General features: G+C 38.6%; 1 protein-coding gene and 1 pseudogene across 1 annotated transcript; one reads left to right on the top strand and one right to left on the bottom strand.

Annotated features, from left to right (window-relative positions):
- Positions 1-901: 901 nt before the first annotated feature.
- Positions 902-1,351, bottom strand: LOC147523226 (uncharacterized). The gene has a single exon (XM_086569982.1). It carries the CDS (start codon positions 1,349-1,351, stop codon positions 902-904), a length of 450 nt encoding a protein of 149 aa, XP_086426108.1.
- Positions 1,352-2,754: 1,403 nt separating this feature from the next.
- On the top strand, positions 2,755-4,335 carry LOC147523227 (L-2-hydroxyglutarate dehydrogenase, mitochondrial pseudogene; annotated as a pseudogene).
- The last annotated feature ends 12,204 nt before the right edge of the window (positions 4,336-16,539 follow it).

Genomic DNA, 16,539 nt, shown 5'->3' on the forward strand with positions numbered 1-16,539 from the left:
GCAGTATGTGAAAAGTTTCCTGGAGACCCTTCAAATGCTCTTCTTCCGACATGCTTTTCTCAACCATATCATCAATGTATATTTCCATACCTTTTCGAATCTTGTCCTCGAACATTTTTTCCCCCAACCGCTGAAATGTAGCCCCCGCATTCTTCAAACCAAAAGGCATTCTTGTATAACAATACGTACTCCTTCTACCACGGGTAGTCTTTTCTTGATCCGGGCCAAACATCGCGACTGTTTATATCCCATGGAAGCATCCATGAAAGAGAATAACTTGAAACCAAATTGTTCTATCTACTAACTCATCCACCAGCGACATAGGATAACATCTTTTTAGGACACTCTTTATTTACGCCTCAAAGTCCACACACATTCAACCTTTGCCGTTCTTTTTGAACCGCGACCACGTTGACAGCCACTGCAGACATCCTACGCCCCCGATTATACCCGCATCCCTAAAGGCGATAACTTCTTCACGCGAATCCCTTCCGTATTTGGGTCTTACGCTTCTCATTTTCTCGTCTTATAGGCTTCGCACCCTCCTTCATGTGCAAGTGATGGCAAGCGAACTCGGATCTATTCCCCCGTTATATCTTCAATCGCCTCAAGCAAATATGTCAACGTTCTCGCTAATAATTGTGTCAGGCTTTGAATTTCCACTCTTAAAGCAAGTCCGACCCCAATCGGCGATTTTCTTCCTCCCCACCCCTGAGTTCACGATCTCAATCTCGTCCGAGTTTTGGCCTCGATGAGATTCGTGATCCTTCCGAAAAGTCACGGCTTCCGTAAATTGCTACGCTTCTCCCTTGTCACTCTTTCTGCTTGTCACTTTCTATTCCACGGACCATACCTTTTACCGTCACTTGATGTATATTCCGAACACCGGTCCCCTTTTATTTCACACACCCCCTTTCGCGGGGAAGCGGATGACCTGATAATAGGTCGACGGAATAGCTTTCATTTCGTGAATCCATCTTCTTCCCAGAATGGCATTATACTGGGACCCCGTATCTACCACCATAAATCTGGTGAATACCGTCGTCGGCCCTGCAGTTACCGGCAACGTTATTTCCCCTATAGGCTTTGTCATACTTCCATTGAAGCCGTACAAATTAGTCTGAGAAACCCTCAACTGATCCCTATCTATATTCATCTCTTCCATTGCCCCTATGAACAACATGTCTACTGAACTTCCGCAGTCTATCAACACTCGCTTCACTAGGTAATTACCCATTGCTATGGTAATCACCAACGCATCTTCATGCGGCGAAATCACTGATTCCAAGTCTTTCGGAGTGAAAGTTATGTTTCCCACTGCAATCGCGGTTCCTGAAACTAGCCGCGTCATGCTTGTTACTTCATTAACCTGCTGTAAGCTCGCTGTCCTTCTCATCTTGTCCCGGTGGGCATTCCTCCCGAGTGTCTCTCCACTGTAAATGACATTTATTGTACCCAAAATCCTAGCGGAGCCCCTGTCCTCTCGGCATGACCGAACCTCCGCGACATATTCTCTAAGCATCCCTTCTCAATCATTCTTTCCACCAACCATTTCAAAGCATAACATTCGTTAGTGGCGTGGTTCCTAATCGATGATAGGCACAAAATGGTTTTCCTCAATCTCTCAGGTGTGTTCCGCGGTCCTTCATATCGCCGCAGCCCCCGCCCGATGAGGGGCAAGATTTCCTCTAATGGCCTATTCGGAGGTGTTTGTTCTATCTCACCACGATGCGGCTTTCTTTCACGAATATCCTCCCCCGCTTCGATCTCCAGATCTGTCGGGTCCCCGTCTCTCCCCTCTGTTGGATCCCCCTTCTCTCTCTTCTCTCTTACCCCTATCCCTTCTGTCGTCTCTATCCACTGCCTGCACTGCCTTCCCCGATCTTTTCTGTTCCCTCGCATTTCTTTGCATTATATCTTCGTACCGAATATACTTTTCTACCTTTGGGTACAGAGCATGCAGAGTGGTAATTTCGATTTTGGACACTGATTCGTGCACCCTAGTCCCTTGTTTCAAGCCGTGCTGAAATGCAATGACCGCGGTATGCTCTTCCAGATTCTCTACCCTCAGGGTCTCTTCTTTGAACCTGCACAGAAACTCCCTTAACGACTCCGCTGACCTCTGTTTGATGTTAAACAGAGCCGCGATATCCACTACTCTCCGTTTTAAAGTGGATGAAATGGTCCACTTAAAGCTCGCTCTAGTTCTTCAAATCTACCGATGCTCGCGAAGATAGGCGGTAATACCAAACCGGCGCCCCTTAAGGCTTGCGGGGAACATCATGCAAAAGCAGCGGACCGGCATATACTTATTTTCCCCGCCACGGGCATCTGTTGTCTAAAATGATGCAAATGATCGGGTTAGGTCACCTTTCCCATCATACCTTTCGAATCTTGGTCGACCAATCTCTTAGGTACCTCTCAATTCCGCACCGAATCCGCCAGTTGGATTCTTGTTGAGGTTAGCAACCTCCTTTTGAGCCGCACTTTGTTCATTTTTTTTACCGTGACGGTTAGCTTCTCTATCTTTCTCGATCATGGCCTGTACCACTTCCAGCGTGATGCCCTCTACCGCATCTGCTCCCCTAGACTGGTATACCTCATTCTCCCCTTCCATCTCACTGCCCCGGCGATCCCTATCTTCCATGTCATCTTGTGCGGTGTCTTTTCCTTTCTCAATTAAATCCGTTCTCGCTTTCTTAACCTCGACTATTTCTTCTTGCATAAGTCCGGTATGCCGCCGCCACATCGGATATGTCTTCCTCTCTACTCACCTCTCTTTCTTCCCTCACTTCTTCCTCTACTACCTCTCGAACAACTTCTTTCCTAGGTCTTCCTACCCCCTTTTTTGTTATGGTGGCCATTTTATTTCGCTGGTCCCCACAGACGGCGCCAAAATGTATAGACTGTGATTACAACCTCTAATCTTAAACGTATCGACCTCCTTTCTTTGGCCTTTTCTCACTCTCTCTTATATCCTCTTTCTTTCCACGTACCGCAGCGGTTACCTGGCAGTTCCTGGTGCCGCTCTCCCACTCTCCACGTTTCGCAGCGGTTCCAGAGCGGTTGGGATACCGCGGATCTGATCCTATGCACCCTGTCTTCTAACGCTATACCGCATCCGTCCCTTTATCACCACTAACCTCCTAGGTCATGTATACGTCCTATACACAATCCCATCCCAATCTCGGTTATTGGAGGCACCGAAAGAGAATGTAGATTGCGTTGTGATTGGAGCTGGTGTGGTTGGAATAGCAATTGCGAGGGATCTGGCTCAGAAGGGTAGAGACGTTCTTGTAATTGAATCTGCTTCAACCTTCGGTTCTGGCACAAGTTCTCGTAATAACGAAGTCTTCCATGCTGGCATTTACTATACCCCCAACTCTCTCAAGGCTATATTTTGGTTAAGAGGAAGAAAATTGTTGTATCAGTACTGTGCTAATCACGGGGTTCCTCATAAGCAGATTGGTAAGCTCATAGTTGCTACAGTGTCTTCGGAGATTCAAAAGTTGATTGCTCTTCTGAATCGAGGAAGAGAAAATGGGGTTGAAGGTTTGATGTCTAAAAGCATTGCTGTCACCTTATTCTGGGATAGTTGATACCCATGCTCTCATGCTATCTTTAGCGGGGGAAGCTGAGAATCATGGAGCAACCTTCTCTTACAATACTGCTGTAGTTGGTGGTCATCTTGAAGGAGATAGTATTCAAATCCATATTTCTCAAAGCAAGAATATAGAAAAGTGCATTGGGAGCTGCCCCCCACAACCAGAGCTAATACTTATCCCCAATCTTGTGAACTCTGCGGGTCTTAGTTCTCCATCCCTTGCAAGAAGTTTCAAAGGCTTGGATAGTAGAGTAATCCCACCATCTTATTATGCTCGAGGTTGCTATTTCACCCTATCAAATGCTAAGACTCCTCCTTTCGAACATTTGAGCTATCCCATCCCCGAGGATGGTGTCCTTGAGGTGCAATTTACACTGGATTTGGATGGCCATGTCAAGTTCCGCCCAGATGTTGAATGGATTGGTGAGCTTGATTGTTTCTCAAGCTTCTTGAATAAGTTTGACTATTCTGTCTCTTCTGACCGTGTACAGAAGTTTTACCCAGAAATAAGAAGGTACTATCCAAATCTGAAGGATGGATCACTGGAGCCAGGTTATGCTGGAATTCGACCAAAGCTTTCTGGTCCTGGACAGCCTCCTGTTGATTTTATTATACAGGGAGAGGATATCCATGGAGTGCGTGGAGTTATAAACCTATTTGGAATAGAGTCACCTGGTCTGACTTCAAGCTTGGCAATTGCTGAGCATATAGGGTAAAAGTTCGCAGGATGATGCTACTTGAAGATTTGGTTTTTTTCCTCCATCTTTGGAAAGGTACATTTTTGTTCTAATAATATGTATGTCACAGTTGTATCAAATGCTATGTCCATCTTCTGCTTTGTTTATGTTAAAGAAGACGTTAACGTTTCAACCTTTGGATCTGGTTAGACCATCTTGTAAATATATTTTTAGGAGCAATTCTGGAAGTCATACCTTTTATCATTTAGATTGTGACCCCTTGAAAATTTGTAGCATAACGGGAGAAACAGAGTACAGTATAAACTGTTACGATAGGGTTGGACTGATCTTTTAACTATTTAAGAACTAGTCGTTGGGTTATATCATTTGTGTCCCTGACTTACATATCATGCACGTTCTTTTGACTGTTTCAGTTGTTAGTGCTACGCGTACTGATTTTATTAAAAAACACCAACGGTGAAACCAATATTAATTGGGACTGCTCTGCAGACCCAATTTAAAAAAATTAAAATACCGGCCATGTCCTCAAATAATCTCGTACAACAGACTCCACTTAAAAGTGAAAACACCTAAATTTCAACTTTTGTCTTTTTACTCAAGTTTTGTATTTTGGTCTTTTTACTCTCAAGAAACCTTTCTTAAATCCATACATTTTTTTTTCTCATCACTCTCCAAAGAAACTTAACCCACACATATTTTCTTTCTCTACACATATTCATCTTTTTTTTTTCAAATTCTTTTGTTCTATTTCTATTTACAACCTCAAAACCTCTTTTTTTGTTTTTATCCATTTTCTTTTATGACATTGAGTGAAATAGAATGGGCATATGATGTTTTTAATGTGGAAAATGAACTATTTAATGAAGAGAAGTTTCAATCACGTGACCAAGATGGCGACCAATCAATAAAGAGAAGTTTCAATCAATAAATAAAGGAGATTGTCTTGGTTCTTTATTAAGAATGGTTTATTGGAACCAATCTTAAAAGAAAAGACGTTCATATGAGGCTAATTTTGTCTGCATTGGATGGTTGGACTAGACAGTCTTATAAAGAGAGGAGATTGTGTTGGTTCTGCATTTCTATAGTTATGAAAAAACCAATATGCGACTTGTGCAGTTGTGCGTCCTCCTTAAACTGATTTTTTGTGTTCCTGAACTATGTACTTCATGAACTTTCTGATTTATTTTATAGTGTCGATATCAAGCAGTCTTTACAAATGGATATCTGGATGAATTGTGTTGGTCACTTTCAACTATAAAAAATAAGGAAATAACAAGCAGTCTTTACAAATGGAAGACAATCACAATACCACAACCACATTTACGTTTGTCAGAACCACATTTACCCACTATAACTCTCTATTCGAATGCGAACCCTCAGGGCTTATAGCGAAACGCCTTAAACCAACAATAAGAGATTACTCTCTGGTCAAATGCCACAATTCTCCAGCTCATCCGAAACAATTGTTTGCAAAGCGGGACTGTTTGGAGGAGCTACACCTCCTGTCACTCTTTTACGAATGCATTTATCCGCCTGAACTGAATTCCTCACTCTCAAGGGGGTCATTATTCATAGTTGCTGATCGCATTCCCCGTGGTCGTTCGAAAGCAACATCTTCCTCGATCATGCTGTTTCGGGTGAGTGCTATCTGACTGACTAGTAGGTGGAGGTACTCTGGAACGAGCTGATTACTGATTTCTTCCATTTCATTTGGTTTGGCCAGAGTGGTTGAATTGACCTGCATTGTTTCACTTATGGTGAGTACGCAAATTATTGAGCAAAAATAAGGAGGATCCAGCCTTCAAATAAACTGATAAAATAAGAAGCGCAACAATATACAAAACAACCAATTTGCTCCGGTACGGAACATAAAAGTTAGATTTGGAAACAGTTTTATGTAGAACCCAGGACATTTCTTTCTTTTAGTACAAGCGACACAACTCATACAATTCAATAACGATAAACTGTTGAAGCACAGAAAATTTTGTGCAAGCTCTTATAATAGGTTCCAGTATGAGAATATCATGATCCTGTATTCCTGTAACTGATTGTGGTGAGGTCATAAGAAAAGTCATTACTGACAACCCGATTGAAAAGATGCACGCCCAGAAATTTCAGAGGCACGCAACTCATGCAAGATCAAATTTGGACAACTCCTGGTCAAATATCATGCCACGTAAAACCATCCATAATTCAAAGGTTCTAAGCACTTGTACCTACACATACCTTGGTGTTGCTACCCCCATATCAGAAAGGGGTCTCCTCTGTGTCTCAATATCTTCATTCTTCACATCACTTTGCTTTGCAGACGAGGCACTATGCAGCAGCATTACACACTATTTTTATCTGTATCATCAATAGCTGTAGAGTTTCCATTTCCTCTACTCGTCTCTGACTGAGGTGATTCATATAGCTTAGTCTTGTTTGGACCAACTTCCCTTTTTGTTCACTTGTTAGGTTCGCATTCACACGACTCACCCTAAGTGGAACCAATACCTCACCACACGCATTTACATGCTTTGCAAAAAGATCTACGAATGAAAGAGCATCATACACTTGATGCAGGTTTTGCACTGTTGCATATGGTTACTTCAGTATATAGGGTTCAGATTATAAATCTTATGAAGCATAACCATCTGCCTGATGGGTTGCTACTACTCCCTCTTGTCTAGAACACTCTTTTTAGCTTTCTTGCCGATTCTATATTAGATTCCAGTTGTGATGCCACCCAATCTCATCAGCTTTCGCAGATTCTAGGTCAGAACCATAAATGTCTATGTCCTTTAACAACTCAAAATTGCTTCCAGCAATGTTGAAAAAAGAGGAGGCTCACGGACCCTGTTAAGAGAGAACGAAAGGCAGGAAAACCTGATAAAGTTGAAGAAAAGAAAAAAGAAAAATCTAACTAGGTAATAACTATTAAGTAATTAGTAAATCCTAGCTTAAAAAATTATATTAAACTGCCAATAATAGGCAACTAGAAGGGGGTTTTTAGGTTTTGATCCTCCTAATAATAGGGTAATTAGGCTTTGATCCAACAATGATCGATTATTAGGTTTTGGTCCTCCTAACCGTGAGTTGACTTGGTTGACCAACGATGGACGTCCGCCCATCTCACATATTTTGCTATTACCCACAATACCCTTGACGTGCTTTACATGTGACTTATTGGTTTTTGAATAAAAAAATATAAGACACGTGTCAAAATCTGGACAAGTAGCCGTTGGAATTCAATTACACCAGGAAATTCAATTTTCTAATTTCTGAACTAACTGTTGGAATTCAATCCTATAAGTAAGGTTGTCCATTCAAGCCTAAAAGGGTAATAGAAGAGAGGGGAGAAGATGGGTGGAAGTGAGGTTGTTGCAGTTGTTGCCGCTCCTAAGGTAAAGTTAGTTTAGTTTAGAAGGACTAAAACCTAAACGATGATATTAACAGAAGGACCAAAAGCTAATTGATGTTTACTGTTTTGTAGGTTTGTCAATTGTGCTATGAAGAGGGTCATTATGCTTCAACATGTTCATACTTTGGCATTCACTGTGATTATTCACCTTGTTGTGGCTTTATGAGAGTTGTGTTAGGTCACACGAATCAAGGAACTAGGCAATTCAAGTATCTAAAGTGTTCTCGTCCTAGTTGTAAGTTTGCGAAATGGATATACTTCGACAAAAAGGTATACCACCAAGTTTGTAACCTCTGCAAGGAACAAGTTGAAGTTTGTGAAGAGTGTGAGTTGTGCACTGGTTGTCATATTCCTAATACTTGTGTCAAGAGTGCATGAGAGTTGTGAGGAAGAATGTTATGTGTAAGCTGTTCTAAATATAGTGTGTTCTACTGTGGGTGTAATCTGTGTGGATGTAGTGTTATCAATTACTCTGTGTGTTCTACTATGAGTGTAATCTGTGTAGATGTAGTGCTATCAAGTACTATATTCATACCCTATAAATAAAGTTGTCTGTTTTTAAATAGTACGTCTTTCTAACATAAACATTACATAACACGAGGTGCTTTTACATATCAAAACATAGCACTGTACTATATAAGATTCTTCAACACAAAAAACACAAAAACCATAGCACTCCAACAGAGCATTGTGATAAGATTCTTGAAAAAAAAAAAAAAAAAAAAAAAAAACAGACAAAATAACACTCCAACATCATGTGATGTGAGTGATCTCACTGGGTTTGATTTAAAGGCTCATAGAAGCAAGGAGCAGATGTATTCCCTGGTGTACTTGGTGTCTGAACATGACCACCATCATCATCCTCTCCACCAAACCAGTAATGAAACCCCCTTGATCCTCTTTTTCCCTTTGGCGGTCTGCTTCCCCTAGGTGCTCCCCTCTCCCAGCTCTTGGCACTTGCTGCCCAACATCTTGTTGATTAGCATTATTATATTCTCCTGATGCTCTTGGTGCTCTTGTTGCTGCTGCTGATGAACATGGTGCTCTTGCTGCTACTCAGCTTGGTTGTGCTAATCATGCTCTTCTTCTTGTCCTCCATTTTGAGCCTTTTGTTTGACTAATCAAGATTTAAGAAACATTAATTGATGCAATCATAATTTAAAATAGATGACAATCAGTTAAACATTATTTCATTGAAACATAGTCCTAATTAACAGGACAGTTCCCTCAAACATTATAACATTAAAACATACCGTAGTACCCTATACATAATAGACCACGTACTACAACAACATTCATCACTCAAACATTTTTCACTCAAACATAAACTTAATAGACCTTACTTAGCATAGACATAGTTGATCACAAACATAAACACTACTTCAATTTTGGGAGCACAAATCCCTTAGCCTTTAAGGCTTGCACAACAACTTTCTTTGGTCTATTCTGGTGCTCACCACCATGAAGGTCTTCCTCATTCCCTTTAGATCCATGATTTTTCTCCTAGTTCAGCTCAACCATGTGATCCAGCACCATTTTGTGTGAACACTTTGGATTAAGGTTTATGAATTGTCTACAGATTTCAGCTTGTCTGGCAGAGAAATTGTTGTAAACACCAGGAAGGATGAGATCTTTTAAGTGGAGTGGGTACCAGTCCAACAATGTCAAGTCCCTTTCCTTTACCTTCTTCTTTCCCTTTCCCATTGATATGTGTGTGAGAGATGTGGAAACGAGAGAAGTGAGAAGTGTGTGAGAGGTATGAAAGTAATGTGTTGGTTTTATAACCCAAAGTCAAGTCTAGTCCTGGAAAACAGACAAGTTTTGAAAACATACCATGCTTATATGTCTAGTCTAGTCTAGTATAGTCTTGGAAAATAGACAAGTTTTGAAAACATACCATGCTTATATGTCTAGTCTAGTCTAGTCTAGTCTTGGAAAATAGACAAGTTTTAAAACAGACATAGATATGTGTGTTAGTTTTGGTCTCCTTTGAAAACAGAAAACAGACAAAATCCCAATAGAATAAAAACAAACATGTTAGGGCCCCAATAAAGTTACTTTTTCTGCTTGGTGATGAGTTTGTCTCCTTTGCAGCCTTCTTGCAAGTTCTTGCATTATGTCCTACTTCACCACATTTCCTATATTTTCTTTTGCCACTAGCCTTTTCTTCATCATTTCCCCTTATCCTTTGTTTCTTTGGCCTCCCTGCTCTTCTCTCATTTGGAGGAGGTAGTACAACATTCTTAGGTTTAATCTGTTTATAAAAAAAAAAATAGAATCATATTCATTTAGATAATATATAAATATAATAGTGTGGATTCAGATAACAACCTTGTCCCAATATTCTTTATTGGCAATTGGATAGATATAATCTGCATAAGTTGCTCTAAATTACTCCACAGTGTAGTAATGACTGTAGTACCTAAAAAAATATACAAAATATAAGAAGATAATATGAAATACTATAAAACAAAATAATTTACAATAACATAACAACTCACTTGGCCCAACTCTCCTTCTTTGGTCTTCTTAGTCTTATCACAGCTATTGTATAGACACAGGGCATCCCTGTCATTTGCCACACAATGCATTCACATGTCATATTAGTAATGTGCACAAGGAAAGTCTTCCCATTCTTGGTATTGGTGGCCAAAAACTCATTTGGTGCAACTCCTGAAATCTTATACCTAAGATACTTGGCTTCCAACTTTTCAATTACACCTTGTACAGCAGGTACCAAATCACCCTCACTTAGTCTATCACCTATCTCTCTTCTATCATACATAAGTGACATAATTGTCAATGTATACTTGTCCATAAACTGCATCAGTGGCTTGTCTCTGATCTTGAGGATCTAAGAATTAAAAGACTCACAACAGTTACTTGTGACAGCATCAGTCTTTGGTGTTAGATCAAAATATGATCTAGCCCATGTCTTCCTAGATTCCTTTTCCAACCATTTTTTGGCATCCTTGTCTGCCTGCTCTATTAAATCCATAAATGCCTCACGTGTAGTTATCCTGTATGCTTTAGCTGCTCCCCAACATAAACTCTCCAAATAATGACCTTTAAAGACAATCTTAAAATTCTTGTACATATGTCTGAAACATAATCTGTGATTGAGGTGACCTAATGGTGTGAATATAGACTATAATATGAGAAAATAAAGTTTAAATATATGATGTAATATACCTGTGATATGCATATGGGAAGTTATTCGCAACACCATAAATGAGACCCTTCTGCCTGTCAGATATAAAAGTAAGATGTCCTGCTGAATGCTTGTTCAAGTTGGGATTAAGTAAGCTCAGCATCTTGTTCCAGGTAATCTTATTCTCACCCCTACATATAAAGATAGCAAGTGAAAAAATATCATTCATTGCATCCATTCCTATGGCACTAAGACAACATCCCCCATACTTGCCCTTAAGAAAGCAACCATCAAGTCCAATGATTGGCCTACACCCTTTCACAAACCCATCTAATGATGCCTTGTATGCAACAAAGAAACCCACAAACTCATCTGCAGAATCCTTGTACCACTTTACAATGCTTCTTTCATTCCTTTCCAAAATTTGTTCTTTCATTTCTGAAATCATCATGTACCCCTCTTCATAATTACCATGCATTTTCTCTTGCAACATGATCCTTGCTCTCCAAGTATTCCAATAAGATATGTGTACACCATACTCACGATATATCTCATTAAACAAGTCAACTTGAGCAAGGTTGGATGGGCCCTTGCAAATGCTTCCAATTCATTAGCAACCTAAGGAGCTTTGGCTTGCACAACTTTGTTCTCCTCATCAGCTTCACAAGTATGGATGTCATTATACTTCCTGAGCTTCACTGTAAGCTCATTTATCTTCTTGCTACATTTCACAAACCACTTGCAGTCCTTATCTTTACAAATCACAAAATACATTTCCTTATCATATTCTTCTTCTGTTTGAAACTAAACATGTGGGAGATTGCGATATCTTTTATAAATTGTCTACACTCTCTAATGTGTCTCCATTCCATATTTGTTTTCAATTTCAAGTTATTTTTGGAGACTGTTGTTTCTGGGTTATCAGTCCTCTCAGTATCTTCTTTCATATAGCAATTTCTTGTTGATATCACAAAATTGTTCATCTCAGTATCTTCTTCTTCATTATCTGACACTAGTAAACCTTCTGAAGTTTCACTTGAATGTACATCAACAGGATCCCAATCCTCATCTTCTTTCTCAGATTCAGGATCACCTAAATTAAATGTATCTTGACTACAAGGGCCAAATCTAGCAACCACCTCAAACTGTCTATCATTTTCATCATATGAGCTACCACCAAGGAATATATCATTGTTTCCATATTCAATATCATGCTCAAATGACTTACCACTCTCAAACAAATCATTGAATTGAGAAAGAACTTCTTCCTCACATGCCTGACTACTCCCAACAACTTGTTGATCAACAACATACAGTTGCTTCCACACCATCTCCAACCTCATTTTGACTTTCAAAGCCAATCTCCTCCCCCCCCCTTGATCATCCTTAAATCCTTCATCCAATGATTCATCACTTGCTTCCAGAAATTGGTTCAACATCATCTTCATCACTCTGACTTTCAAAATCTGAGAAATTAGACTTGTTTTGTAAAAAAGTCTTTGGAATCCCATCTTTCAGCAATACTACTCTTCTAGGAAGTTTTGCATTTGGTTTTTTTGTCAGAATATGTTGTTTTGAAGTGGTTAAGTCTACAATGAAATTTTTAGTTGACTCATTATTTGGCATAGGCTGTGAAGTGGTTAAGTCTATAATGACATTTTCACTTGACTCATCATTTGGCATGGTCAAGTCAAAGATGAGAGATGAGCTTGGATGATGTGAAGGGATTGAACTAGACCTATCAATTGGTGGACTTGAATTAAGTGTGGACTCATGTGTGGGCAGTGAAGGACATACACCCATGACCCTAGGGTTTGTCTCCCAATCTTGGGTCATTCCTTACACATTCTGGTAATCATAAGACATAAACAGATGAAATTTATTGTCACTTTCAACTATTATGTTCTCCCACATATCTATAAGTTGTTTGTCAGTACTCAGTGGACACAAATACCCTACTAAAATGTATTGAACAGATGACACCTTTTTCCTGGGAACAAACATCATAATTTCCTTGATGAATTCCATCCAATTCAACTCATCTCCTTCTACTGAATACACTCTCTTCAATCCACCAGAGTACTCTTCCAAACCAAATAAACCAGGCATAGTTTTTTTCCTTGAACCTCCCAAATGAATAACAAATTTTCTTTTGTCATACCACATGACTGAACCAAAGCCAAAATACAACATCTATCTAATAAAAAGGCTTGGTGTGGGGTCTGCAGGGCCCCATCCGGCGGCTACCATTGTATTTAACAAGTTATGACATGGCAGATCCAAAGTCTTATAGAGTATGTGCAGTTTACAATGTTAATTTGAAATAGTACTGGATCATGATCGTTTTGTGGGCTGGGCTTTTATCATTCGGTTGGTTGGGGTTCTTTTGGGCCTAATTTGAAATAGTGTCGTGGGCATGGGCTATATACTAGTTTCATATAATAAGGAATGGCCATAAACATCAATAAAATACAAACTGAAATACAAATCCACTATTCTTAAATAATTATTTAATGGCAACAGCATGGAGAATCCATCATTTTATATTAAATAACATAACCAATAGACAAAAAAGGTCTAATCCATTGGAATAAAAAAATACGTAATATTTATGACCTAATTAAATGTTATTAGGGTTTAAATATTCAAAACAATCATTGGCATGCAAATTAAACATGCAAAAGAATGAGCATTGACAACGTACCTAACCAAGTTTGCTTCTTTTTAAATATATATATAAAACTCCAACTCCAACTCCTAACCAAGTTTGTTTTTTTTTTAATATATAAAACTCCAACTCCTAACCAAGTTTGCTCTTTCCTTCGAAGATCCAAACTACGTCAATGAGAGATTATTGTTAACACTGTCATTCTCTCTGTGTGGAAAATGACAGAACAGAGAAATGAGAAATAGAAATGAGAGAGAGTGAACGAAGGTGTGAGTTAGTAAGTGTATTCCCGCCAATTTTATTTAGATCCACAGTTCACACATGTTTTGATAACAACGCCCAAGATCTAGATGATCTTACCCGTTAAAAATAGACCACGTGTCTCATCACATACCGTCGAATTGGCGTCAAACTACAAAATTGGAGATGGTCAACATTGACCTCATAAGGGTATTATGGGTAATAGTAAAATATGTGAGATGGGCGGACATCCATCGTTGGTCAACTAAGTCAACTCATGGTTAGGAGGACCAAAACCTAATAATCGATCATTGTTGGACCTAATTACCCTATTATTAGGAGCCAACTAGAAGTGCACATGAATATCCATAAACAACCATATCATATACATGTCCTTCCTCAGAGTTTGGTATATTTAAACCAGGTTTGATTGTATTCTCATACCTATTTGGGGAATGAACAATCACTGTTCATATATCAACATAAGCTATGAACAATCATAAAGTGATTAAAAAAAATTGCTAGTTTTGAGAGTGATTTTAACTTGAAAATAGGCCTTGGGACCAATTCCTTGATATGGCAAAATCATGAAGATAATCCAGATTTTGGGTTTAATCTCCCTGGTTGATACATACCCGGCATAAAAACCCCCTCATTACGTACTAACTCATAAAAACCCCCTATCTTTCTAAAATATCCAAACTGACTAAAATACCGCCACACATAAAACCCTAGATCTCAAATTTCTCTTCTTGACAGTGAGATCCAGAGAAGAGATCGAGAGGGAAATAAGAAATATATCCCACGTCCAATCCCAATTCAGCAAAGAAGTCAATTAGCAAGATGGCCAGCCTCGCGAATGTTGACAATCCTCTGACCAGCTATCTTTCGCAAGACGAGGTTGAATTCTTAAAGCCATGGAAAGGCAAAGTAGCTAGCCAAGAACTTAATGCTTATGATTCAAAGGACTTTCTTTTTACTGGAATTCCCTACTATCAGCAACTCAATCAACACGAATATATAAACTCATAAGCAAGACTTTGACTTGAAGATTCGAGTTATACCGATTCCGAACAGTTGGTGAAGAATATCTTTCCGATCTCTTACTCAAGTCAATGAGGGAGAGTGCAGCCAATTCTTCTTTCCCGGTGAAGTAAGACTAAGATAAGAAGATTATTCTTCTATCTTAGGTGTGTCGGAACAAGTTGATAGGATCCTTATGCTTGTGGCCTTATTTATGTGCTTCTAGCCGAAGTAGCAGGCGCGAGGAATCAAAAAGTAGTTCAAAGAGCTCGCGATCCATGCCTTGCTTGGGTGCATCAGTCGAATGCTTTTCTATTCTATAAAGCATGGAAAGTGAATTATGGATGTAAATCTTTGATCTTTTATGTAATGTCAGTTTGTTTTGGAATTCTGAATGTAACTTTTGGATACTATTTTTGTTTGAATTCTTGATCTTTGAATTCTGGATGTAATGCAAAAAATGAGCTTGATACGTTTGTCAGTTTGTCAAATTTCTATAGCCATGTTAGAAAAAAGTTTATGAGAATTCATATTTGCACATGTAAATTCCGATTTGTATAGACTGTGTCACGCACTTGTCAGATGACAAAAACAAATGTTTGTGAAAATTCATGTTAATCTTAAACAAAAAGAACTTCTACATCTTATGCGGGTTAAAATTTTCATAGGTTAATCTTCTGTGTAATTAAGATTTTCATAGCATACGTCTGATATTAGAATTGTTTTATTTTAGTAATCTACTACAAAAATCTAAATTTTCATATGTAAATACAAATTTACATAGGTTAAACAACTATGAAAATATAAAATTTCCATACATTTTTTCATCAGGCTTGTTTTGTTTCACAAATCTACTATGTAAACTTAAATTTTCATATGTAAATTCCAATTTGTTTATATCAAACTACTCTGTAAACTTAAATTTGCATATGTAAATTCAAATTTGCATATGTCAAATTTGTATTTGCATATAAATTAAATAAACTATGTGAATTTGCATTTACATATATGAATTTGTATTTACATATGTCAAGTTACTATGTAAATATATATTTACATATATTTTGTCAAGGCATCAGACAATTTCAACTCTCCAATTTTGTCTCTGCATTTACTTTGGTTTCTACTTACCCATTACTTTTGAGTAGATTAATGTGATCATTCTCTCCCATACAAGATCTCCTACTTGACTAACCTCTTCAAATCACGTAAATCCAACTTATTTCCTACAAACATTTCATCAAACAAATTCCACTCAATCTACTGATCTCATCAATCATCGAGTGATAATAACGCCCTAGTTCGAAGTCCCTCATTGAATTATAAATATCATCATGAAGATGCAAGTGGTAAATAGTATTTTCACATAAGAATCAAATACTAATGGCTCTCTTCAATGGGAAAGAAACGAAGTTAAAATCAGTGTTTTCGTTGGCTTCTTCGTTAGAGCAAACTCAAAAAATATATATATATATACTGGTTATTTATTGAGAAGGGCAAAAAAAGAAACAGATTAGTGTGAAGATAAAAATTAGAGCGAGATTTACGTCCATTATAGAAAGCACGGAGGTTAATTGGTTGGACGTGAATAATAGGGAAATTTTATGGATACGTCCGTAGTCCGTACACAGGGGGTTTACATGTAACTGAACCGAAATGAGGGGGCTGAGGCCCATTAATCATTGGCAATTTCCGACTTAATTTCTTTTGGAGTTTTGGTCATCAAATTACCGGAACTTCTCTAATATGGGC

Source organism: Coptis chinensis, chromosome 1 (genome assembly GCF_015680905.1).
Source record: "Coptis chinensis isolate HL-2020 chromosome 1, ASM1568090v1, whole genome shotgun sequence".
NCBI classification, from domain to species: domain Eukaryota; kingdom Viridiplantae; phylum Streptophyta; class Magnoliopsida; order Ranunculales; family Ranunculaceae; genus Coptis; species Coptis chinensis.